Source organism: Lipotes vexillifer, unplaced genomic scaffold, assembly GCF_000442215.2.
Source record: "Lipotes vexillifer unplaced genomic scaffold, Lipotes_vexillifer_v1.1 scaffold1161, whole genome shotgun sequence".
In the NCBI taxonomy this organism is placed as follows: domain Eukaryota; kingdom Metazoa; phylum Chordata; class Mammalia; order Artiodactyla; family Lipotidae; genus Lipotes; species Lipotes vexillifer.
Window position 1 is genome coordinate 143,152 of NW_006780142.1, and position 25,678 is coordinate 168,829.

General features: G+C 35.2%; 1 protein-coding gene across 1 annotated transcript in view; it reads left to right on the forward strand.

The window, feature by feature from the left end:
* Window positions 1-25,678, forward strand: part of STXBP5 (syntaxin binding protein 5) — a 163,303-nt gene that overhangs the window by 104,977 nt on the left and 32,648 nt on the right. The window contains 3 exon segments of the mRNA XM_007453212.1: window positions 6,518-6,583; window positions 11,055-11,114; window positions 11,217-11,264. Coding sequence (XP_007453274.1) covers window positions 6,518-6,583; window positions 11,055-11,114; window positions 11,217-11,264 — 174 coding nt within the window.

The following is a 25,678-nucleotide window of genomic DNA, read 5'->3' on the forward strand; positions in this document are numbered from 1 at the left end:
CAAAATCAGCATTACTTTTTTAACCTGGTAGCTACATTGATAGTTCATGGCAGCCTGTTGACATAATATTTCCTGAAGTTAATTGGGTATTTGATAAAGAATTCCATGATACTTTTGTGAACCAGACAGGTGGAAGTGACCTAAATACCTAGTTCAATTTGATGGTCGCAGGATTAAGTCAGGAGTCAGCAAACTACAGTCTGCGGCCAAATCCGGCCCATGGCCCACTGCCTGTTTTTGAAGTACAGTTTTATTAGAGCAGCACCAGGCTAACTCACTTAGGTGTTATCTATGGCTGCTCTTGTGTTTCAATATTAGAGCTGAGTAGTTGCGACAAATTGGCCCCAAAACCCAAGCTGGACCTTCACAGAAAACATTTGCCAACTCCTGGATTAAAGCACGGTACCTAGTGGGTCGGTTTGTGGCCTGATACTAATCTGATGTAGTGTGCCTCAGTTAGTGGATATGTAATACTGAATAACATATGATTATGCTTTGTTGAACGTTTTAAATAGTTAATTAAACTTCCTGTTTAAACAACTGAAAGAGAAGGTGTGCTTATTTTTGCTGTTTAAAGGATAACTAATACATTTGATGGCAAAATAAAAACCCCAAAGGTAATTATAGGTAGAAATCATAAGCTTAAACCAGGGAAATGAAGTTTATCAGCAATAAATGTTAAGTCCTGTGTTTAGATTATAAAGATAATTACATGGATACAGAACAAAAAACTGGCTCAGGCAGTTCATGTGAACATGCTTGGAGGTGTTGTTGTTAGTTTAGGCAGATTTGTGTTAAATCTCAGCCCTTTTTTTATGTGTGTTATATTAGAGAAGATGCTACTCTGAGGCTCAGAGTCCTCAAAATGAGGGTGATCACCTCATAAAATTAGTGTAGTTATTAAGTGAAAGGGCATATGTAATGTGCCTCATCTTGTGGCTGGAATATTGTTGGCGTTCAAGTGGTTGTTCCGTTACCACAACTTAAGGTATGCCAGTAATATGACATAACTGCTGAATATACTAGTGTGAGAGATACAGAAGATTTTAAGTTATCCATTTATATTGTATTTCTTCCTCTTTTTAAAGCAGGCTATAGAGAAAACAATTTTGGGCCCAAATGTACTCAAGAATTTCTGGCCAGTAAAATATCTATTACAATGACAATGAAATTGACTGTCTTTAGATGTAATTAGGTGTTTGTCACTGAATAAGATACCTGAAACACTCAGTGCCTCAGTTTCTTCTTCTGTAAAATGAGGATAATACTGTCTACCTCATTCGCTTCAGTGAGAGTTAAATGTGTCAAGAACTTTGTAATTGTCGTTTATTACCAGCTAGCTGAATGGGTTGGGATACATTTGGGCAAAACCTAGATAACTGTATTGCTAGGAATATTGCTTGAAGGGATTCTGGCAGCAACAGAGAAAATGGATTAGATTATATGCTATGAAATCCTTTCATATATATTCATTCAATTATTCAACAAATATTTATTGAGCACCTACCATGTGCTATGCACTGTTACAGGTAATAAAACAGACAAAAATCTCTGTCCTCATAGAACTCACATTATACTGGAAAAGACAGAAGTTTTAAAAGATAGAGAATGTACCGTAAGTTGCATAGTAGTGCCAAAGGGAAAAATAATTAAATGAGGGGCATTTGAAATATCAGTGACAAGCGTGTTACATTCTAAATAAAATATCTTGAGTAAAGATTTAAAGGAGACAGCTGTTTTCCGTGAGGATGTCTGTAGAGAGAACATTTCAAGCAGAGAAGAGCAAGTACAGTGGCTCAGAAGCAGTGTAACTGGTGAGTTCAAGGTTACAGTGAACGGTAAGTGTGGCTGAAGTAGGGAGAGTAAGGGAGATGGGGAAGTACATGGAAGGAGAGGATATAAAGTCAGAGAGGATACACCATAGTCACATAATATATACCACAGTCATATACCATAGGATCATATACATCAACCAGTCATGTGGAGTTGGACTTCGGCTTTTACCCTGAGTCAGATGGAAGACACGGAAGGGGTTTTTAGCTCACTCAATAATTTAATATCTAAATTAAATTATCACTATCACACTCTTTAGTTTAGCTTCTTAAATGTTTCTTCCTAGGCTATTTTAAGAATGGGAATTATATCTCATACTGCAGTTTTATAGAGTTTAATAGAAGTTGACAAAATGCCAAAGGCTTTAAATTTCAAAATTTACTTAGTACCAGGCTCATTGTAATACTGGACTATATAATCACTACTATTTATTTATTTACTTAATTGAAGTATGATTGACATGTAATGTTATATTAGTCTTAGGCATACAGTAGGATGATTTGATATTTGTATACATTGCAGAATGATTGCCCCAGTAAGTCTAGTTAACAACCGTCACCTTACGTAGTTTAAAAAATTTTTTTTCTTGTGATAAGAACTTTTAAGATCTACTCTCTTAGCAACTTTCAAATGTGCAATACAGTGTTGTTAACTGTGGTCATCATGGTATTCATTACATCTGCATAGCTTATTTATTTTATAGCTGGATGTTTCTACCTTTTGATCCCCTTCACCCATTTCTCCGCCCATCCCCTGCTACCTCTGGCAACCATCCATCTTTTTAGATTCCACATATAAGTGAAATTATATGGTATTTGTCTTTCTCTGCCTGACTTACTTCATTTAGCATAATGCCCTCAAGGTCCATCCACATTGTCACAAATGGCAAAATGTCATTCATTTTTATGGCTGAATAATATTCCATTGTATATGTATAACTCATTTTTTCGTCTGTGCATCCACCAGTGGACACTTAGATTGTTTCTATATATCACTACTGTTTAAACACCTGCTATCTTAGTGTTTTATCAAGAAAAAGGTTATTTATATATACAGATATTTTGTCAGAGATGAATAAATGCATACCTGTAATTACATCTGTCATCTTAGAACTGTAAAGACTAGTTTTATTATTTTTTTTCCAAAATCTTTAGTGTGATGAAAGTTAAAAAGAAAAAAAAAGAAAAAAACTACTTGTTGTCATTCTAAAGCTTCCTATCCAATGAAGACAAATAATATATAGTTCAAAATAGGAAACACTCCTCATAAACCCAATTTAGTACTCAGTGTTCTCTAAATGTTACTGTAAGAGCTTTCTTAGGGACTGTAGAGGTTGTGACGCCATGAATTTTACCAGAGGAATAGTAAAGCAGATACTGGTCATATGTGCACATATGTCAATATCAGACCCGATAACTTCTGAGGCCTAGTCATGCAGCCTCTTGTCTGTTGCCCAGCTATCCCAAGCTCCTGGTGTGTGTTTATTTGTAATTTTTAAATACTTTGGAAGAATTCTTTTCATTTCTATCTCCAAGCAAATTAATTTCCATTATTGTTTACTTTGCATTTTGCCATGTCTTATAGTTTTTGTCTGTAGCGTAAAATACCTTACTAGGATTTCTCCTAAGAATTGAGGCCATCTTATAAGATAGATTAGTTTTATATGATTCATATATAGCTGAGAAAAGAAAGTATTTCTTTAGAGCTCTTTTAAAAATGTGATAGTATAGTTTTTAAGAGTTACAACCCTAGAAGAAAAGTAATGTGTAGTACAGGCATACATCTGAGATATTGCAGGTTCATTTCCAGACCACCACATTAAAGCAAATACGGCAATAGAGCGAGTCACATGTATTTTTTGGTTTTCCAGTGCATATAAAATTTATGTTTACACTATACTGTAGTCTGTTAAGTGTGCAGTAGCATTATGTCTAAAAAAACACAATGTACAGACCTTGATTTTAAAATACTTCATTGCTAAAAAATCTAACAAACCATTATCTGAGCTTTTAGCAGGTCATAACCTTTCTGCTGGTGGGGGTCTTGCCTCAGTGTCAAAGGCTGCTGACTGGTCAGGGCGGTGGCTGCCGAAGGCTGGGTTGGGTATGGTAACTTCTTAAAATAAGACAACAGTGACGTGTGCTGCATCGATTGGCTCTTCCTTTCACGATTTTACTCACAATCGAACCCTCTCAAACCCTGCCGCTACTTTATCAACTAAGTTTATGTAATATTCTAAATCCTTTGTTCTCATTTCAGCAATCTTCCCAGCATCTTCATCAGGGGTAGATTTCATCTCGAGAAACCAGTTTCTTTGTTCATCCATAAGAAGCAGCTCCTCGTCTGTTACAAAGTTTTATCATGAGATTGTAGCAATTCGGTCCCATCTTCGGACTCCCTTTCTAATTCTAGTTCTCGTGCTGTTTCCACCACATCTGCAGTTACCTCCACTAAAGTCTTGAACTTCTCAAAGTCAAACATGAGGGTTGGAATCAACTTCTTCCTAATTCCTGTTAATGTTGGTATTTCGACCTCTTCCCATGAAATCACAAATGTTCTTAATGGTATCTAGAATGGTGAATCCTTTCCATATGGTTTTCAATTGACTTTGCTCAGATCCATCAGAGGAATCGCTATCTATGGCAGCTATAGCCTTACAAAATGACAGAAATATATTATATGTAAAATATATATATATTATATATAATATTATTTAAGAAATATAATAAGATGTGAAAGTTGAAATTACTCCTTGATCCATGAGCTGCAGAACGGTTGTTGTGTTGGCAGCCATGAAAGCAACATTAATCTCATAGTACATTTCCAGCAGAGCTTTTGGGTAACCAGGTACATTGTCAATAAGCAGTAATATTTTGAAAGGAATCTTTTTTTCTGAACAGTTGATCTCAACAGTGGGCTTAAAAGATTTAATAAACCATGTTATAAACAGAAGAATTGTCATCCAGGCTTTGTTGTTCCATGTATAGAGCATAGGCAGAGTAGATTTAACATAATTCTTAAGGTTCCTAGGATTATTCAGAATGGTAAATGAGCATTGGCTTCAATTTCAAGTCACCAGCTGCATAACCCCTAACAAGAGAGTCATCCTGTCCTTTGAAGCTTTGAAGCCAGGCATTAACTTCTCCTCTCTAGCTATGCACGTCCTAGATGGCATCCTCCAACAGAAGGCTGTTTCAGTTACGTTGAAAATCTATTGTCTGGTATAGCCACCCTCATTAATTATCTTACTAGATCTTCTGGATAACTTGCTGCAGCTTCTACATCAGCCCTTGCTGCTTCACTCTGCCCTTTTATGTTATGCAGAGGGCTTCTTTCCTTAAACGTCATGAACCAACCTCGGCCAGCTTCAAACTTTTCTGCAGCTTCCCCACCTCTCTCAGTCTTCATAGAATTGAAGAGAGTTAGGGCCTTCCTCTGGATTAGGTTTTGGATTAAGGGAATGTGGTGGCTGATTTGATCTTCTGTCCAAACCACTGAAACTTTCTCCGTATCAACATTAAGGCTGTTTCACTTTATCATGCATGTGTTCACTGGTGTAGCACTTCTAACTTCCTTCAAGAACTTTTCCTTTGCAGTCACAACTTGGCTGACTATTCGGCTCAAGAGGCCTAGCTTTGAGCCTGTCTGGGCTTTTGACATGCCTTCCTCACCAAGCTTAATTATTTCTCATTTTGGATTTAAAGAGAAAGGAGAGCGACTGACTGACCCTTTCACTTGAACACTTAGAGGTCACACTGTAGGGTTATCAACTGATCTACTTTCAATATTGTGTCTCAGGGAATAGGAAGGCCTGAGGAGAGGGAGAGGAATGGGGGAAGGGTGGGTCAGTGGAGCAGTCAGAGCACACACATTTATCAACTGAGTTTGCTGTCTTACATGAGCGTGGTTCATGGTGCCCCAAAACAATTAAAATAGTAACATCAAAGATCACCGTTCACAGATCACCATAACAAATGTAATATTTCAGACTTTTTTATTATTATTATGAGAATTACTGAGATGTGACATAGAGACACGAAGTGAGCAAACACTTGAAAACAATCGTGCTTGTAGGCTTTCTCAGTGCAGGGTTGCCACAGCCTTGAATTTGTAAAAAAAATGCAATACAAGCAAAGTGAAAAGTACGGTAAAACAAGGTATGCTTGTATTTTAAATACTGCAAACTTGGAAGCACACAGTATTTTCTTAATTATTATTCAGTGATGTTTAAGGGAGGTACTTGAGATATACTTAGGGGAAACCACTTTGAGGTTTGAGTTGAGAGTCCTTATGATGTAAAAATCACCAAATTTATTACCAAGTATTTATTCTCCTTCAAGTGAAATCCAATAAGAAGTATGTCATATGCCCTCAAATTGCCGACTTTAAACAAAATCCTGTGTTATATCTAATGTCCCTGAAAAATAGCAAATTATCTCTTTTGGAAATTGTTTCTTATTTGTTTAACTGATGACTGCTGTGTTAGTTTGAGGTGTTTTAATATCAGAATACTCCTGTATTCTGTTCTCAAAACTAATGTGCATAGTATCAATGCCAGCATAGTCTGCTAACCTGCTGGGTTGTTTTTTTTAATGGACTGTCATTAAATACATACTGTAAATAGGAGGTAAAACTGCACTTACATAAACTTGTGGTGTGATTTGGTTTTGGTTTTGTTTTTTAGCAGGTCTGTGCGATATTAGTGAAGGGACTGTAGTCCCAGAAGATCGCTGCAAATCTCCAACTTCTGGTAATTTGCTTTTTATTTTATTAATAATTATAATTCTACAAAAAATACAGCTTGTCAAATTTGTACAGATAAGCGTTTAAAACACAACCTACAGGGAACTTTTATGTCACATATTTATTCTTAAAATCATAACTATTCTTTGTATTCTCATTAAGTGAAAAGAAACGCATTAGATAAAAATCTACAGCTATTACCTGTTAAGAGTCGTGTAACTGTTTACTTAGCTTCTAATATTTACACTTTCTTAGGAAAATGTATTTTACTTCTTACCATTGGATCGAAGGTTTCGTCATCTACAGTTCTTGTCTTTGCTGTCAGCATGCCTGCAGTCATCTGGTAGAATAGTGCTCTAATCCATGAATAATGTTCACCTAAATGTTATGAAAGATTTTTAACACTTATCTAATGGTGACTGTGGACAGTTAGAATAATTGTAGACTAGTTACATTTGATTTTGATCCAAGTAATATGAGATATAATTTTATAGCTGTATTAAAGCATTTGTCCTTTCTTATCTGTATATTAGTCTTATGTAACCTATGTATGTATTAATATTTCAGAGTAACATTACTTTTTGAGTCCCTTACAATTAAGAGGATCCTGAATTCACTTTTTTTTTAGTGGATTGAAACTTTGCTAAAATTTAATAAGGTTAACTTCATAATTTTAACTGACGGATTTATTAAATCATTCTGGCTGGGAATTTTCATCAGCTTTCTACTGGAAAGATTGTTCTTAACATAAAGTAACACTGTTCTTAGACAGATTTTGATCCTTGCATAGGTAGTTCTACATCAGAAATAATTTTAAGAATGGGAAAATTTGAGAGGTGCATTTTACTTTACTCCCTCTTATTTCAGTTGACCATTCTGTTAGCTCTAGGACCAATAGAACTTTTGTGAGGTTTTCTTTTTAAAATTGCATTTTCCTGATATTGCTCAAGTTAATCATTTCTTTTCTTAAAATATATGCACCTTCTGGTTTTCTTAATATTCAAATTTCATATTTAAGTACACTCATTACACCAATAAAACATATGGAATACAGGAATCACTCATATCATTAGCACCTAATACTTAGCCTGAACGTTGGTAGAATAACGTTGAACAAGTAATATGGAGCAATACATACTTCCCATCTCACAGGACTAGAGTTATTTCTGAATATGATTTAGAATTATAATATCTCTTAATTATTACTGTTCTTCCTCCAACCATATACAGTACTGTTCTGATGTTCTCACCTTCCCTAAAGGCCATATGAATGCACTTGTCAATATGTTAAGACTATAGGCCACATTTGATAACTTGGACATGTGATATATTGTCTTTCAATATATTAAATGACTATCAAATGTGTTTTAAGAAGATTCAGCCCAAATAAATTAATACTCCTTTTCACCCTAAGTCAGACTTTCAATAGGTGTATATTTCTAGCAATTTGGGATAACCCAACGAGAGGTAATTGTAGATAAATATGTAAGTACACTTCAGTATAATTATTCAATAGATAAATATAAAAAATGCGTACTTGTTAAAAACCCTCCAGGTTCTCTCTTGTACCAGAGAAACTCAGACATCATTCAACATTTTCAAATATACTGTGCTCTTTGGTTCACATGAAAAGAAAATATAGTTTTAACGTGCAGAAATATGTATGACACCAGGCATCCTTTTAGGTGAGTTTTAAATACAAAGTAAAAATTGTGACCTCAGAAATCATTGATAAATCACAAATTCTCATCTTTAGATGTAACCTCTTAGTCTATTTAGTTTAGTCTTTGATTATGCTCTGAAAGAGCAGAGAGTTATCTGAAGAGTTATATTCATTCATGCATATCAGAAAAGACTGCTTTTACAAAAAACAGACCACACTTTGGTAGACAATAGTTGTACCTAAAACATGTTTCATATACCAGGAGATGGATGTCAGTCATGCATAAGTACTAAGAACTACCATAGAGACTAAAATAAAGCTCTGGAAATAGTTGCTAGAAAACAGCGTTTGTGTTTATGAGAGAAGAAATGTATAAAAAGTGGGTTGGGAGTTCAACTGAATTCCTAATAAATACTAAGAAGAGGACCTCTATTATAAAAATGAAAAGTAACCATATGCCCTTTATCAAAACCAATATGTTCATTTGAAATAATACATATAATTGAAGAGAAACTTTTCTGAAAAGCTTTTAAAGCCCGTAATCAAGATTTGTGATGTGAACAGTTTAGCCAACTAATATCAAAGCTCTATTCAAAAATCATCCTGAGAAAATCCAAGATATGAATATAGTTTTTCCTTTCCATTTATCTTTAAATAAACCAACAGTCTCTCTGAAATAGAAAATTAATTCTGCCATCCTGAATTAACATAGAAAATTATTTCTGCCATCTTCATTTGATCTTTATTTCAAAGAACTCAGATTGCTTCACTGAGCACTTCTCTAATGTTGGGATATATTTTAGTGCTGCATCCAGAATTTGTGTGTGTGTGTGTGTGTGTGTGTGTGTGTGTGTGTGTGTGTATATGTATATATACATTTCAAATTGAAGAAAACCCAAGGCCACATACCATGAGATGGTGCCCTCAGGAGTTTCTGTGTACCCTAGAAAGAAACAAAAGCTGTATGTATTTTCTGTGTTTATTTAATCTAAATTTTAAAATATATTCAAGTAGGAAATGCTAAAAACATTTTTGGAACTTTTTCATGAGCTGTCACAGAAGTTATGACAACTGGTAGTCGGCATTTTCAGTTCGGGGAAAAATATATCTGCTTCTTTTATTCACATTTACGGCTTATGTTGCCTATTTTTATGTTAGAAATACTGGACATTTTTATAATTTTATATTCGTGTTCAGATATGCTATCTTGCTATTAGTCTGATATGAAATATATCAAATAAAACAAGTGTTAATAAATATTTGTACAGCCATGTGGTTATGTAGTATCAGAGATGAATAATATTTTAAAGTATATGTAACATCTTCTCATAACCATTATCTTCTTTAAATCTGAATTATATTATGTGAAAAAGGAGTGTACCCTATTTCTATTCCTGAAAATGTTGCTGAGCTCAGTGTTACTTATGTCATATTTTTTGATATAGGATTTATGAGGATCTATAAATGCTGTTTAGCAAAAATAACATAGTTTTAAAAGAGCAATTTTTATAAGACTGTTTCAGAAGTAATTGGATCCTGCCAATGTTGACAGGCTTTACTTGGTCTGAGAAGAGACTTCAAGGATGTTTTCCACCTGGCCACAGAAAGAAAGTATAATTTTGTGGGGGAAGGTCAAATTTTGACCTTATTTATGAAGGCTCAGTAGTTTCACTGGGATAAAAAAGGAATCAGCATAGAAAAACCATTTTATTTACTTCCAGTTATGTTCTAGATAGTCACTTCTAGCAGAAAAGCTTTATTCGTTCAGCAAATGTTTACTTAGAGATTCCTACATGAAGAGCACTCCACTGAGTCCAAAAGAGATGCAAATATCAATCACATAGGGTCCCAGCTTCTCAGTTCAGTTCAGTGTGAAAGGTCAGGTGTATGTAAACTTAAAATATAAGGCGTTAAGTGATTAACATAAGAGAAGTAACAGGTGAACTTTTACAGGAATTCAAAGAAGGGGAGGTGATTTATAGCTGGAGAGATGGTGAAAATTTTAATGGGTGAGATATCATTTGAAATGTGTTACAAAGATAGGTAGTTCGACTCTAATAATAAAGTCAACTAGAATACTACTTAGGATTCCCTTTATAATAAAAAGTTTGTGTTAGAAATTAAAGAAATACAATGAAAATTAGGAACATCTTTTTAAGGAAAAAGGACTAAAATCTTAATTATAAAAATATTAGATAAACATATTGAAAGTCACAGTTGAAATAAAATATTTCTTACCTCATTAAATTTAAGTAAATATTTGAACATATCTAAAATTATAAGTATCATCCTCAGTATTTTAAAGACCTCTATGGTACTAGTAGAATTTGTATGTGATTTTAAAGTTTGTATCTGGAAAGCTAACTCTAAAATAAACTTTACCAGTATAGTACTTATACAGGACTCTAAGTGCTACTAGATAAACCTTATTCGGTTAACTAATATCAAGAATTTTTATGTTTTCTTTCAGAAACAGATAACTCCTTATATTTTTCTTTATCTGTTCTCTAATTTATAATATATACCAAGGTTTTGCCAAATGGTTGTAACTTATGGAAAAATTATTATACATTAGGGTTAATAGTTATACATACTAGAGATTGGTCGACAAAAGATAATGCACTACTGATTGCTGTTCTTACTGTAATATTATAAGAATTATTATTAACTATATACATGATATTTTCTTCTGGCCAGTAGTATGGGAACTTGTTTTAAGGATTACCAGATTACTTTGTTTGTACTTTTCCCTGTGACAACTCAGCGTTTGTGACTGACTATGTGCCTGTTCCTTCCATTGTCTTCATTTGTGTAGGTTCTTCATCACCACACAATTCAGATGATCAACAAAAAGTGAATAATTTTATAGAAAAGGGTATAGTATCTTTATTTTACAGTATTTTCTTTTAATTACATTTAATTCATATAGTTTACTTTGAATAGATTTTGACATTTTGTATCAAAATATTATTTTCAGTGAAGATCAAAAGCAGAAAGTTTTCCAAGATGGTAGCCAGTGATATAGGTAGGAAATAGACATTTCTATTTTGTTTCTAATCCTTGCTATTTGCAATGCTAACTAAATACCAGAAAATTATCTAATGCATTGCATTTTGTATATATTAATTTGTTATTCCTATGCTAAACAATCATCTCCTGGGCTGTGTTTCTTCTAAACTTATTGGGGCAATAATTATTAAAAATCAGTTAAACTGGGGTTGCAGTTCTTCCTCTGACTTAACAGTGTGAATTGTTCTATTAATTTTTATTTTTGCTTTATTTTAAAATAAAGCAGGGTTCAATTTATGCCATACGTAGTACAGTTTTATACTCCAAAGTTTTGAAATTTTTTTCTTTATAGTTTTAATTGTATTTTTTCCTACCTGTCTTCTATCCTCACATTATCCAGACTCCAGATTTCAAGGAAGTGGTGTTTTGTTTTTGTTTTTGTTTTTTTTAGCGGTACACGGGCCTCTCACTGTTGTGGCCTCTCCCGTTGCGGCGCACAGGCTCTGGACGCGTAGGCTCAGTGCCATGGCTCACAGGCCCAGCCGCTACGCGGCATGTGGGATCTTCCCAGACCCGGGCACGAACCCGTATCCCCTGCATCGGCAGGCGGACTCTCAACCACTGCGCCACCAGGGAAGCCCAAGGAAGTGGTTCTTTAAAATATTGACTTGTAGTCCGTAATCTGTACTACCCTTGGGTTAAATGGGAATTTACTACCACTCCTTCCCCCCAAGTAAAAATGAGTGATACTTTGAAATGAATTACCCAGTCCAAGATTTTCAAAGTTTCAAACCGGGGGATAAAATATATAATTAAACTTTAGGGACATAATCAAACTTGGGTTTTTTAGTCATAAAAATTTTAATTTTGTCTGAGGATTTTGTGTGTGTGTGTGTGTGTGTGTGTATGTGGTACGCGGGCCTCTCACTGTTGTGGCTTCTCCCGTTGTGGAGCACAGGCTCCGGACGCACAGGCTCAGCGGCCATGGCTCACGGGCCCAGCCGCTCTGCGGCATGTGGGATCCTCCAGGACCGGGGCACGAACCCGTGTCCCCTGTATCGGCAGGCGGACTCCCAACCACTGCGCCACCAGGGAAGCCCTGTCTGAAGATTTTTACAAGCCTGAGAAACACCATTTTACTAAAAGAGAATACATTTAATCTTTGATGTAAATCCAAAAATTTATTACACTGTTAACATATTACTTATTTCCCCCAAAACTCCCACAATTCATTGAATTGTCTTAAATTAGATGAATTTCTAGGCAGCTGGAATAGATTTACATCTTTTCAACTGATAAAGTTTAATATGTGGTAAATTTCTAAAATTCTTAGAAGTAGCATCCATATTGTTTGCACATTGTAAATTGAACCCTGTTTAGTCATATTAACATTGGCAGACTTTTAGCACCTCTGGTCATTTTTTGAATAATGCTGTTTATTCTTGGGCAAAGGGCTCTTCATTTATGGAGTATCAATTATTTATCTGTTTGTATTTGTGGTACTTTAGTGAATCATTTGGTAACATTTAAATCACTTTCATTATCTACGAGCACTACTGCATACTTTTTTTTCAACCAATTTCCTTTTTAGTATATACTATCTTAATAGTACTTCAGAGGTTCTTTTATTGTCATGTAATGTAAAAAGTTAGAAGGGACTTTTCTATGTATAATTTATCAAAGAACTTGTAGAATTTAATTACCTAGGAATTTTACCTTGCATGAAAGTTACTTTGTACATAATTAAATTTTTCAAATAGTTTATCTATTTCATTTTCGATCCTGGGGTTATGTTTGCTTTGTTAAATGTTTTGACTCACTTTCCTTTTCTTTCTGGGTTATGAATAGAATATGAAACATGGAATATCTGAGTGTGATTATTTGAAAGACTTTAATAAATTTCTTAGGATTGAGAACATTATTGGAAGGATAGTTCTTTGGTAACATAAAAAAGAAAGCAAGAATGTTACCAGCAAGTTTTTTTGTCATGCCACTTTCTGTAGTTATATTTTTTGGGAAACATTAACTTTATTCAACTTTTCAAACTTATGTTAGCTCTACAGTTATAAATAATTATTTTTCATCTCCAGAAACCACTTTTATATCTCCTATTTTATATATAATTTTAATTGTTTTCAGTGGAATCTTTCAGTATTTTTTTTGAAGTATAATTGACTTACAATATTATTAATAGGTTCAGGTGTACAACATAGTGATCCAGTATTTTTATACATTACCTACCATACAAAGTTATAGTATTTGTGACTGTATTCCCTTTGCTATACATTACATCCCAGTGACTGAGTTACTTTATAACTGGTAGTAGTTTTTTAATTCCAATGTATATCCCAAGGTATGTAGAAGGCAAGCTTACTTCTCAATTTTTTCTTCATTCAGATGGAGACTATGCCATTTTAGATTGTAAAGTTTTTTCAGTTGAAAAAAACAAACAAACAAAAATAGTTTTTCTCCCTACATTAGTGTCTAGTTTCGTAATAAGACTTAGCATAAAATATGCTACTGAAAAACACATAAAATGTCAATGAAACATTGGGAAAAAAATCATAAAATCTCCTAAAGACCTCTCTTTTTTTCTGTCAATACTTAAAGCTTAATAATATCAAATGTGCTAGGACTCCTTGAGCGTTCTGACCTTACTTTGTTCCCTATCATCCAATCCCATACTTGCTCTAAAGAATCCTGAACCTCATAAAAGTATCACCTTGTTCTTCCTCAGTCTACAGACATTTATTGCTTTAGCTTAGGCAGTTATGCTGTGGCCTAATTAGGGAAGGCATAAGAATTAAGCCTCGAACCTCCAAGATCATCACCGGTGAAAGAACGACCTTATGTGGAAGGCTGACAGAATGTATTGGCTCTGAAGTTTTGTCCCTAAGTTTCACTTACACTTTGAAAGTAAGGGCCAGGGGGTGTACAGGATGTCACTCTCACTTTAACAATCTGACCCAACCGTGGAAAACCAACTTTTTTTTGCTGCCTGACAGTACAGCTGAAATAGCTGAGACGGTAACAATTTTTTTAAAATATACTTAACAATTACAATTTTCCTAGCACACTGTAGCAACCATTTATAAATATTTTTTTCTTATTTAATCCGCTCAGTAACCTCAGTTAGCTACTTACTGTTATTTCCCTGTTTCACAGATGAGGACACTAAGAGTTAAAGAGTATGTAGAGTATCTGTTGGTTACACAGCTAGCAGATGTCGGAGCCATGATTTATACTGAGCTTGTCCAACTCCACTATTTGTCCTCTTCAACAATATCCTGTATTACCTCTTAAGAAGACTTACTGAAGGCTGTAAGGATTCAAAAACAAATCTGTTGTGTGATTTGAAACTAGATAATCTGGCTCTGACCCTGTTCTATCTACGTGGTAACCTGGAAGAAAGGTGGATCGTGTTAAATTCTGTCCAAGCACTAGGTCATGGGGGCCATCATGGTACCCATCACGCAAATATAATATACAGTGCCTGGAAGTCTACCTTCCTCAAAGAGCAGACTCAAGTGAAAGTAACTAGAGTGGACAGTAGGGTTCCCGAACCCATCTACCCAAAGCCTGGCTTCATTGTTTGTTTCCTGACCCACAGCTAACTCAGGTAAACAATACTGACAATGACTTCATTGTTCGTGCATAAGAATAGCAGCCTAAAAAGACATAACTTTAGTCTTGTGAATTTAACAGTAAAAATATAGTATAGTATAATGCAACTGCAGCATCCCTATGCATGTAGCACACATATAGTGATTTGTTTTGCCTGTTCATACCTTATGAATAATTTTTGTTAGTAAAATCTTAATGGCCAACATTTCCAAAATCAATAACTTTCCTGTAGTTAGTTAGCAATTTCTGTAAATCATTTAGAAAATAAGATTGCTTATCAATTTTTTATTTGTTCATTATTTATATTTTATAAAATTTCAGAAATATATAAAGCTTTTTATTATTCTAAGTTTATATAAAAATAGTCCTAAAATATGTATCTTTGTTAAAGTATTAAACAAATTTTTCATGATATACTTATGAATAAAATATGGTACAGATGTTAGCATTGTTTGGTAGATCTTGAAATTACACGATTAAACTTCTCTAAAGATCATTCTATTTCATTATGAGTCTATTTCAGTCTGAAAGTAGATTTCTAGCTGGATTCTATAGTCTACAACCCTGCCCATGCCCCATTTTATTACTAATTTTCATATAGAAGGAATGATTATCAAATTGATCACATGAAACTGTGAGGGGGAAATAATACTGGAGATGAAAAATAAAGATTCAAAAGTATGGTGACTTAATTAGTGCTGTGCCAAAACAAACAGAATAATAGCTCTATTTTTTCTTAATTGGGGTGTAGTTGCTTTACAGTGTTGTGCTAGCTTCTGCTGCACAGCGAACTGAATCAGCCATACGTATATATGTATCCCCTCTTTTCTGGATTTCCTTCCCATTTAGGTCATCAGAGAGCATTGAGTAGAGTTCCCTGTGCTATACAGCAGTTCTCATTAGTTATCTGTTTTATACATAGTAGTGTATATATGTCAATCCCAATCTCCCAATTCATCCCACCCCAGTAGCTCTATTTAATGGACACCTCCTAAGTTCTAGAGATTATACTAGATATTTGTCATATGATACTTATTAATATAGGAAAGATAATATCTCCAGGGCCCTTTTTATGTCTCAAATTTTTGAATTAGCAGTTACTTGGGGAATAATTAATTTTCTTTCTTAGCAAAAACTGAAGTAATTTTTGAAGTCTACTTAAATGAAGATAATGTCCGAGTGCTGTTTTCATGAGTTCTCCTATACATGAGTCCCAATGATTCCTTTTTTATATTAAAGTGTTCTAACAGACTTAAATCTGTTCGGAAACATTATATTCTAAATCACTAACTTATTAAATCCTACAGTTTTAAAGCAGCTCAAGCCCCTTTATTTTTCAAGAAAAAAATCTGAGCCTATCCAAAGAAATATCCCATGATCATAACTTAGTCAAGATCAGAATCCCAGTCTGTTGACTATACACTGTAGCATGTCCCTGCTCTCATAGTATATGGTCTCTTCTTGTGCTGCCTTCCCAATTCTTTTATATTTACAGTTTGAAAAATAAGTTCTCAGAGGTTTATTTGGAGTTTGCCATATGAATTTGAAAAGGTTTGTATGAAATTAAGTCGAATTTTAAGTTTTTAAATTATTCTAATTCATTATAAAACAAATTAGTACTGATATTTCTAGTTTATATTCCCCAATATTCAACCCAAAATGTGGCTGCTACACCTATAGAAGTTCATCTTTACATTTAATCCACAATGTGGCTACTGAAAGAACAGAAGCTCATCTTGAAAGAGAAGATGAGTCAAGTGTGCAGTAATACCGTTTTTACAGGTAACTTTAATATTTTCCACTTTGAAAAAAGCATATTACTTACTTTTTTTTTTACGTCTTAATTGGAGTATAACTGCTTTACAATGGTGTGTTAGTTTCTGCTTTATAACAAAGTGAATAAGTTATACATATACGTATGTTCCCACATCTCTTCCCTCTTGCTTCTCCCTCCTTTCCACCCTCCCTATCCCACCCCTCCAGGCAGTCACACAGCACTGAGCTGATCGCCCTGTGCTATGCGGCTGCTTCCCACTAGCTATCTACCTTACGTTTGGTAGTGTATATATGTCCGTGCCTCTCTCTCGCTTTGTCACAGCTTACCCTTCCCCTTCCCCATATCCTCAACTTCATTCTCTACTAGGTCTGTGTCTTTATTCCTGTCTTACCCCTAGGTTCTTCATGACATTTATTTTTTCTTAAATTCCATATATATGCGTTAGCATACGGTATTTGTCTTTCTCTTTCTGACTTACTTCACTCTGTATGACAGACTCTAGGTCTATCCACCTCATTACAAATAGCTCAATTTTGTTTCTTATTATGGCTGAGTAATATTCCATTGTATATATGTGCCACATCTTCTTTATCCATTCATCCAATGATGGACACTTAGGTTGTTTCCATCTCCGGGCTATTGTAAATGGAGCTGCAATAAACATTTGGGTACATGACTCTTTTTGAATTATGGTTTTCTCAGGGTATATGCCCAGTAGTGGGATTGCTGGGTCATATGGTAGTTCTATTTGTAGTTTTTTAAGGAACCTCCATACTGTTCTCCACAGTGGCTGTATCAATTTGCATTCCCACCAACAGTGCAAGAGGGTTCCCTTTTCTCCACACCCTCGCCAGCATTTACTGTTCCTAGATTTTTTGTTGATGGCCATTCTGACTGGTGTGAGATGATATCTTATTGTAGTTTTGATTTGCATTTCTCTAATGATTAATGATGTTGAGCATTCTTTCATGTGCGTGTTGGCAGTCTGTATGTCTTCTTTGGAGAAATGTCTGTTTAGGTCTTCTGCCCATTTTTGGATTGGGTTGTTTGTTGTTTTGTTATTGAGCTACATGAGCTGCTTATAAATTTTGGAGATTAATGCTTTGTCAGTGGCTTCATTTGTAAATATTTTCTCCCATTCTGAGGGTTGTCTTTCGGTCTTGTTTATGGTTTCCTTTGCTGTGCAAAAGCTTTGAAGTTTCATTAGGTCCCATTTGTTTATTTTTGTTTTTATCTCCATTACTCTAGGAGATGGGTCAAAAAGGATCTTGCTGTGATTTATGTCATAGAGTGTTCTGCCTATGTTTTCCTCTAAGAGTTTGATAGTTTCTGGCCTTACATTTAGGTCTTTAATCCATTTTGAGCTTATTTTTGTGTATGGTGTTAGGGAGTGATCTAATCTCATACTTTTACATGTACCTGTCCAGTTTTCGCAGCACCCCTTTTTTTTTTTTAACATCTTTATTGGGGTATAATTGCTTTACAGTGGTGTGTTAGTTTCTGCTTTATAACAAAGTGAATCAGTTATACATATACATATGTTCCCATAGCTCTTCCCTCTTGCGTCTCCCTCCCTCCCGCCCTCCCTATCCCACCCCTCCAGGTGGTCACAAAGCACCGAGCTGATCTCCCTGCCCAGCACCACTTATTGAAGAGGCTGTCCTCTCTCCACTGTACATTCCTGCCTCGTTTATCAAAGATAGGGTGGCCATATGTGCGTGGGTTTATCTCTGGGCTTTCTTTCCTGTTCCATTGATCTATATTTCTGTTTTTGTGCCAGTACCATACTGTCTTGATTACTGTAGCTTTGTAGTATAGTCTGAAGTCAGGGAGCCTGATTCCTCCAGCTCTGTTTTTCGTTCTCAAGATTGCTTTGGCTATTCGGGGTCTTTTGTGTTTCCATACAAATTGTGAAATTTTTTGTTCTAGTTCTGTGAAAAATGCCAGTGGTAGTTTGATAGGGATTGCATTGAATCTATAGATTGCTTTGGGTAGTAGAGTCATTTTCACAATGTTGATTCTTCCAATCCAAGAACATGGTATATCTCTCCATCTGTTTGTATCATCTTTAATTTCTTTCATCAGTGTCTTATAATTTTCTGCATACAGGTCTTTTGTCTCCTTAGGTAGGTTTATTCCTAGATATTTTATTCTTTTTGTTGCAATGGTAAATGGGAGTGTTTTCTTGATTTCACTTTCAGATTTTTCATCATTAGTATATAGGAATGCCAGAGATTTCTGTGCATTAATTTTGTATCCTGCTACTTTACCAAATTCATTGATTAGCTCTAGTAGTTTTCTGGTAGCATCTTTAGGATTCTCTATGTATAGTATCATGTCACCTGCAAACAGTGACAGCTTTATTTCTTCTTTGTGAATTTGGATAGCTTTTATTTCTTTTTCTTCTCTGATTGCTGTGGCTAAAACTTCCAAAACTATGTTGAATAAGAGCAGAGAGAGTGGACAACATGTCTTTTTCCTGATCTTAGTGGAGATGCTTTTAGTTTTTTCACCATTGAGGACCATGTTGGCTGTGAGTTTGTAATATATGGCCTTTACTCTGTTGAGGAAAGTTCTCTGTATGCATACTTTCTGCAGGGCTTTTAATCATAAATTGGTGTTAAATTTTGTCAGAAGCTTTCTCTGCATCTATTGAGATTACCATATGGTTTTTCTCTTTCAGTTTGTTAATATGGTTTATCACATTGATTGATTTGCATATATTAAAGAATCCTTGCATTCCTGGAATAAACCCCACTTGATCATGGTGTATGATCCTTTTAATGTGCTGTTGGATTCTGTTTGCTAGTATTTTGTTGAGAATTTTTGCATCTATGTTCATCAGTGATATTGGACTGTTGTTTTCTTTCTTTGTGACATCCTTGTGTGGTTTTGGTATCAAGGTGATGGTGGCCTCATAGAATGAGTTTGGGAGTGTTGCTCCCTCTGCTATATTTTGGAAGAGTTTGAGAAGGATAGGTGTTAGCTCTTCTGTAAAATTTTGATAGAATTCGCATGTGAAGCCATCTGGTCCTGCGCTTTTGTTTGTTGGAAGATTTTTAATCACAGTTTCAATTTCAGTGCTTGTGATTGGTCTGTTCATATTTTCTATTTCTTCCTGATTCAGTCTTGGCAGGTTGTGCATTTCTAAGAATTTGTCCATTTCTTCCATGTTGTCCATTTTATTGGCATAGAGTTGCTTGTAGTAATCTCTCATGATCCTTTGTATTTCTGCAGTGTCAGTTGTTACGTCTCCTTTTTCATTTCTGATTCTATTGATTTGAGTCTTCTCCCTTTTTTTCTTGATGAGTCTGGCTAATGGTTTATCAGTTTTGTTTATCTTCTCAAAGAACCAGCTTTTAGTTTTATTGATCTTTGCTATCGTTTCCTTCATTTCTTTTCCATTTATTTCTGATCTGATCTTTATGATTTCTTTCCGTCTGCTACCTTCAGGGTTGTTTTGTTCTTCTTTCTCTAATTGCTTTAGGTGCAAGGTTAGGTTGTTTATTCGAGATGTTTCCTGCTTCTTAAGGTGGGCTTGTATTGCTATAAACTTCCCTCTTAGAACTGCTTTTGCTGCATCCCATAGGTTTTGGGTCGTTGTATCTCCATTGTCATTTGTTTCTAGGTATTTTTTAATTTCCTCTTTGATTTCTTCAGTGATCACTTCGTTATTAAGTAGTGTATTGTTTAGCCTCCATGTGTTTGTATTTTTTACAGCTCTTTTCCTATAATTGATATCTAGTCTCATGGCGTTGTGGTCGGAAAAGATACTTGATACAATTTCAATTTTCTTAAATTTACCAAGGCTTGATTTGTGACCCAAGATATGATCTATCCTGGAGAATGTTCCATGAGCACTTGAGAAAAATGTGTATTCTGTTGTTTTTGGATGGAGTGTCCTATAAATATCAATTAAGTCCATCTTGTTTAATGTATCATTTAAAGCTTGTGTTTCCTTATTTATTTTCATTTTGGATGATCTGTCCATTGGTGAAAGTGGGGTGTTGAAGTCCCCTACTATGAATGTGTTACTGTCGATTTCCCCTTTTATGGCTGCTAGTTTTTGCCTTATGTATTGAGGTGCTCCTATGTTGGGTGCATAAATATTTACAATTGTTATATCTTCTTCTTGGATCGATCCCTTAATCATTATGTAGTGTCCTTCTTTGTCTCTTCTGATAGTCCTTATTTTAAAGTCTATTTTGTCTGATATGAGAATTGCTACTCCAGCTTTCTTTTGGTTTCCATTTGCGCATGTAATATTTTTCCATCCCCTCATTTTCAGTCTGTATGTGTCTCTAGGTCTGAAGTGGGTCTCTTGTAGACAGCATATATATGGGTCTTGTTTTGGTATCCATTCAGCCAGTCTGTGTCTTTTGTTGGGAGCATTTAATCCGTTTACATTTAAGGTAATTATCGATATATATGTTCCTATTCCCATTTTCTTAACTGTTTTGGGTTCGTTATTGTAGATCTTTTCCTTCTCTTGTGTTTCTTGCCTAGAGAAGATCCTTTAGCAGTTGTTGTAAAGCTGGTTTGGTGCTGAACTCTCTCAGCTTTTGCTTGTCTGTAAAGGTTTTAATTTCTCCATCAAATCTGAATGAGATCCTTGCTGGGTAGAGTAATCTTGGTTGCAGGTTTCTCTCCTTCATCACTTTAAATATGTCCTTCCAGTCCCTTCTGGCTTGCAGAATTTCTGCTGAAAGATCAGCGGTTAACCTTATGGGGATTCCCTTGTGTGTTATTTGTTGTTTTTCCCTTGCTGCTTTCAATATGTTTTCTTTGTACTTAATTTTTGACAGTTTGATTAATATGTGTCTTGGTGTATTTCTCCTTGGATTTATCCTGTATGGGACTCTCTGTGCTTCCTGGACTTGATTAACTATTTCCTTTCCCATATTAGGGAAGTTTTCAACTATAATCTCTTCAAATATTTTCTCAGTCCCTTTCTTTTTCTCTTCTTCTTCTGGAACCCCTATAATTCGAATGTTGGTGCATTTAATGTTGTCCCAGAGGTCTCTGAGACAGTCCTCAGTTCTTTTCATTCTTTTGGAAAAAGCGTATTAGTTACTCTTAATTGTCAAGAATGAAATTTCACAGACAGGTACTTTAAAACCATTATACAAGTAGGAATTCCTCTAAATGAATTCTTTTTTCTTTTTCAGGATGACTAAAATCTGAAAGATTTTCTGTCAAATTTCATAATAAAACCTGCTCAGTAAAGTCTGTTTGTGTTTTATTACCAGTACTTACTGTGTATGCGTCTCTCTCTATAGAATCATCTTTTTCTTACATTAGAAGGATATGCAGTGATCTTTCTAGAAATAACTTGCTGTTTGTTTCCTAACATAAAGGAAATTAGTCCAAATTTAAGTTACATTACTGAAATAGTTTTTCGTCAACTATTGTTTGAACAGAGCTATTGATGTGCCAATTTATTTTCTGTGATTACTTATTTTATTTATTTGCTAGAGTTGCCATATGAAAATACTGCAAACTGGATCGCTTAAATAATAGAAATTTACTTTCTCTAGAATAGTTCTAAAGGCTAGAAGTCCAAGATCAAGGCATTGACAGTTTTTTTTTTCTTTCTGAGGCCTCTCTCCTTGGTGTACAGGTGGTTGCCTTCTTTCTGTGTCCTCACATAGTCTGTTCTTCTAGGCATGTGCACCCCTAGTGTGTCTTTGTACCCAGATTTCTTCTTCTTACATGTACCAATCAGATTGGATGAGCACCCACACTTAGTGACCTCATTTCAACTTAATCGCCTCTTTAAAGGTCCTATCTCCAAATAGGTCGTATTCTGAGTTAGTAAGGGTTAAGCCTTCAACATATGAATTCAGGGGGAATAATTCAGCACGCAGCACTTACTATGTTAAGTTTATGTAATACCTTCTATAGGAAATGCTTTGAGGTGTTTTTGATTATGGTGATATCCTAGACGTTAAGTTTTATGAGTTTGTGGAAAGTACGTAGAGACAGGAAAAATAATGAAGACAGAAACTCTAGGAGTTCAAGAATTAAGAGAACTTGTAATAGGCAGATCTTTACCAGACAGGTATTAGTATCTCTTTAAAGTTTCTCCTTCATCTTAGGTAATAGATAAGTGTTTTGTATTTCCAAAAGTTGTCCTTTTGGTTAATAAGCCTATATTTAATTTGTCCTCTTTTTCTCTCTTTTTCACTTCGTGAAGAAATTCAGCTTCTTTCTAAAAATTCCAATAACAGTTTTTGTTTATTTTTATTCATTGCCATGTTTATTGAACATACACATTAAGTGCTAGACACATGCATAGATGCAATAATTTGCAAAATAAATTCTGTTCCCAAATTCATAGAATTTATATTCTAGGATAGGAGGTAGAAACTGACATTATTAGTTCAAATGACTATTAAAATAGTGTGTGATAGGAGAGGTTCTACTTCTTGGTCCCACTACCCCCACTTGGATTGCTTGCTCTATCCTACAAGCTGATTTTTAGTCTTTTTTTTTTATTCTGATTGCTTTTATTTAATATGCATACATTTCGACATTATCCATGAAAAGAGTTACATTGGATCTCTGCAGGTGAGAAAAGTGATATTGTCACTTTATTCTAACTATTGAACTGCTCTCGATGTAAACAAAGATCCATTTGCTTTTTTGGCTTCTTCATACTGTCATACTAAGAATTCATTTTACCTTTTATTGTTGGTACATTGTTTAATATAAAAGTCATAGCTCTGTTTTCCTTTAAAAACCTTCCTTAGAAGAATAAGATGTGGAACACAGTGGGTAGAAAAGCTAAAGGAAAATTTCAAAGCATCTGTTTAATTTCAGAGAAGTGGTAAGAATCTTTGTAATTGAGAAACTTTTCTTTGCAAAGAACTAAAAAGCATCAGCCGTGACGAAACTGTCATCTATGGTATAATGGCCCAAGCAGTCCCCTTGCCTTAAGATTTGCTTCTCTTGAACATCATGCATCTCTCCTTGGTGTTGAAACTACCATTGCAGACATGATTGTTGTGATTAAGTGTAACTTCATTTTTCTTTACAATCAAACGCAGCTCTTTACTGCTTATTCAGCCAGCCAGCTTGATATTCTCATTCTGGTTTATAAGAAGAGAGTGCAAACACTCAGGTTAACAGCCTGCTGAGATCCATCTCTGACTCCAGTTTTTTTCAGACTAAAGAAACTTCTTTACTCTCATTCCCATTGTTTCTGCTGTGGACAAAGGCATAGGAAAAGAGAGCTATTTTATAGTTTCTAGTGACAGAGGATTTCAAAGCAAGGAAGATACTGGGTACCAGGGCAAGAGTTGAAGAATACACAGATAAAGAAGAGAACAACAGGCAATTTGCCTTCCAGGAACTCATTCAGATCATATGTTTTCAGTTTGAAAACCTCAGTGGAAGCTGAGTAACTTCAAAGCATGAGCAGCAGTTTCTTTTTCAGTGTGATGAAATCAGGTGACAAGGTAATTGTGTTGGCAAGTGCTTCTGAGACTCCTGAGAAGTAAAAATATGAGCTTCAGAAAATGCTGGATAAAGTCTGCAACTGCTTCCTCACAAAAGTACAACCAGAGTACAGTTTATAAGGCAGGAGGACTAACTGCAGGTTCTCCAGAAGCGGATCTGCCTCTCCTGGACCTGCCACCAAGGAGGTTGATTAAACAGACCTGAAAACAAGGATATTCCTCTGAAGTAGTCGCAGAAACTGAAAGATAGAAACATTTAGCCTAAATTTCAACTTTAGACCTTGGGTTTTGGAACTTAGCCTCTCACAGAAGACAACAGTAAAACTAGTCAAAATACATGAGGCTCTTATTGCCAGGCATTGAGCAGTCCAGGACTGTCATCCTCAAGAGAAAGAAAAAACATGAGGTGAAACACAGCTCTCTGCCAGAGAATACTTTTCCTGTTGCAGTGCAGAGTGATTAGAACCCAAGTGGAGTTGCAGTCTCATTAAGCTAAGGAGGAAGAAATTGGAGTTCTGGGCTTCTAAAGTGACTGGAATTTGTGAGGGAGGGCACTAGAGAAGAAGGGACTGCTTCAAGGGGGATTCCTAGAAGTCCCTGTGGAGATTCAATGCAGGTCCTTGCCTTAGGGCTGGGCCACATACGAGCTGGTCAAGACTTCAGTAGGCCTTCTTAACAACCACCTGCTGTGAGGATGAGAGCTGGCCAGTGATATCAGAGGTCATGCGATGCTGGGAGTAGATGTAGTGAGACCTTGCTGAGCACCTCATTCATTCTGTTTATATCCCAGCAAGGCCACTCTTGAAGAGTAAGTGTCAGTTCTTAGCATAAGAGCCATACCGTAGAACAAAGTTCTAACTGAAATAGACCCACCCTAACAAAGAATAAAACCAAGCTTGTTATCCACCAGTAATTTAACTGTGTGGCAGAACAAAACTCAACACCAATTAAGGTTGATGGTATAATCCAGGCTCCCTTCAACATATTATCTCTATTCAGTCAAAACATATGTCCACATTCAATCAAAAGTTCCTAGACAAGTGAAATAAAAATTCAAAATCGTGAGAAAATATGACCCATAATTAAGAATTTAAAAAATCAGTAGAAACAGATTATAAGATGACCTAGATGTTGAAATTAGCAGCCAAGAGTTTTAAAGCAGCTGCTATAATATTATATGTTCAGGTACTGAAATGGAAGTGAACAGATGGAGAATATCAGCAGAGAAAATTAAAACTTTATAACAAAGTGAAATACTAGTACTGAAGAGTTCAGTATCTGAAACTATATGATCAGTTCATCAGGTGGGTTTAGTATCACTAGATGGAGACTACAGAAGAAAGGGCTATGGAACCTGAAGGCATAAATATAAATTACACAGGAAATGCCAAGGAATTAAATCTTTTCCCCCCTCTACCGCTTCCCCATAAAAATATCTTATAAATTACTCAGGTTTATTTCACTTCTTATGTTTAGATATAGAACTTAGTTTTTGAAGTGAACTTAAAAAGAGGTTGAGCTTAAAGTTGTGCATGCCATTCTATATTTATACCCTAAAAGTTTTTTTCC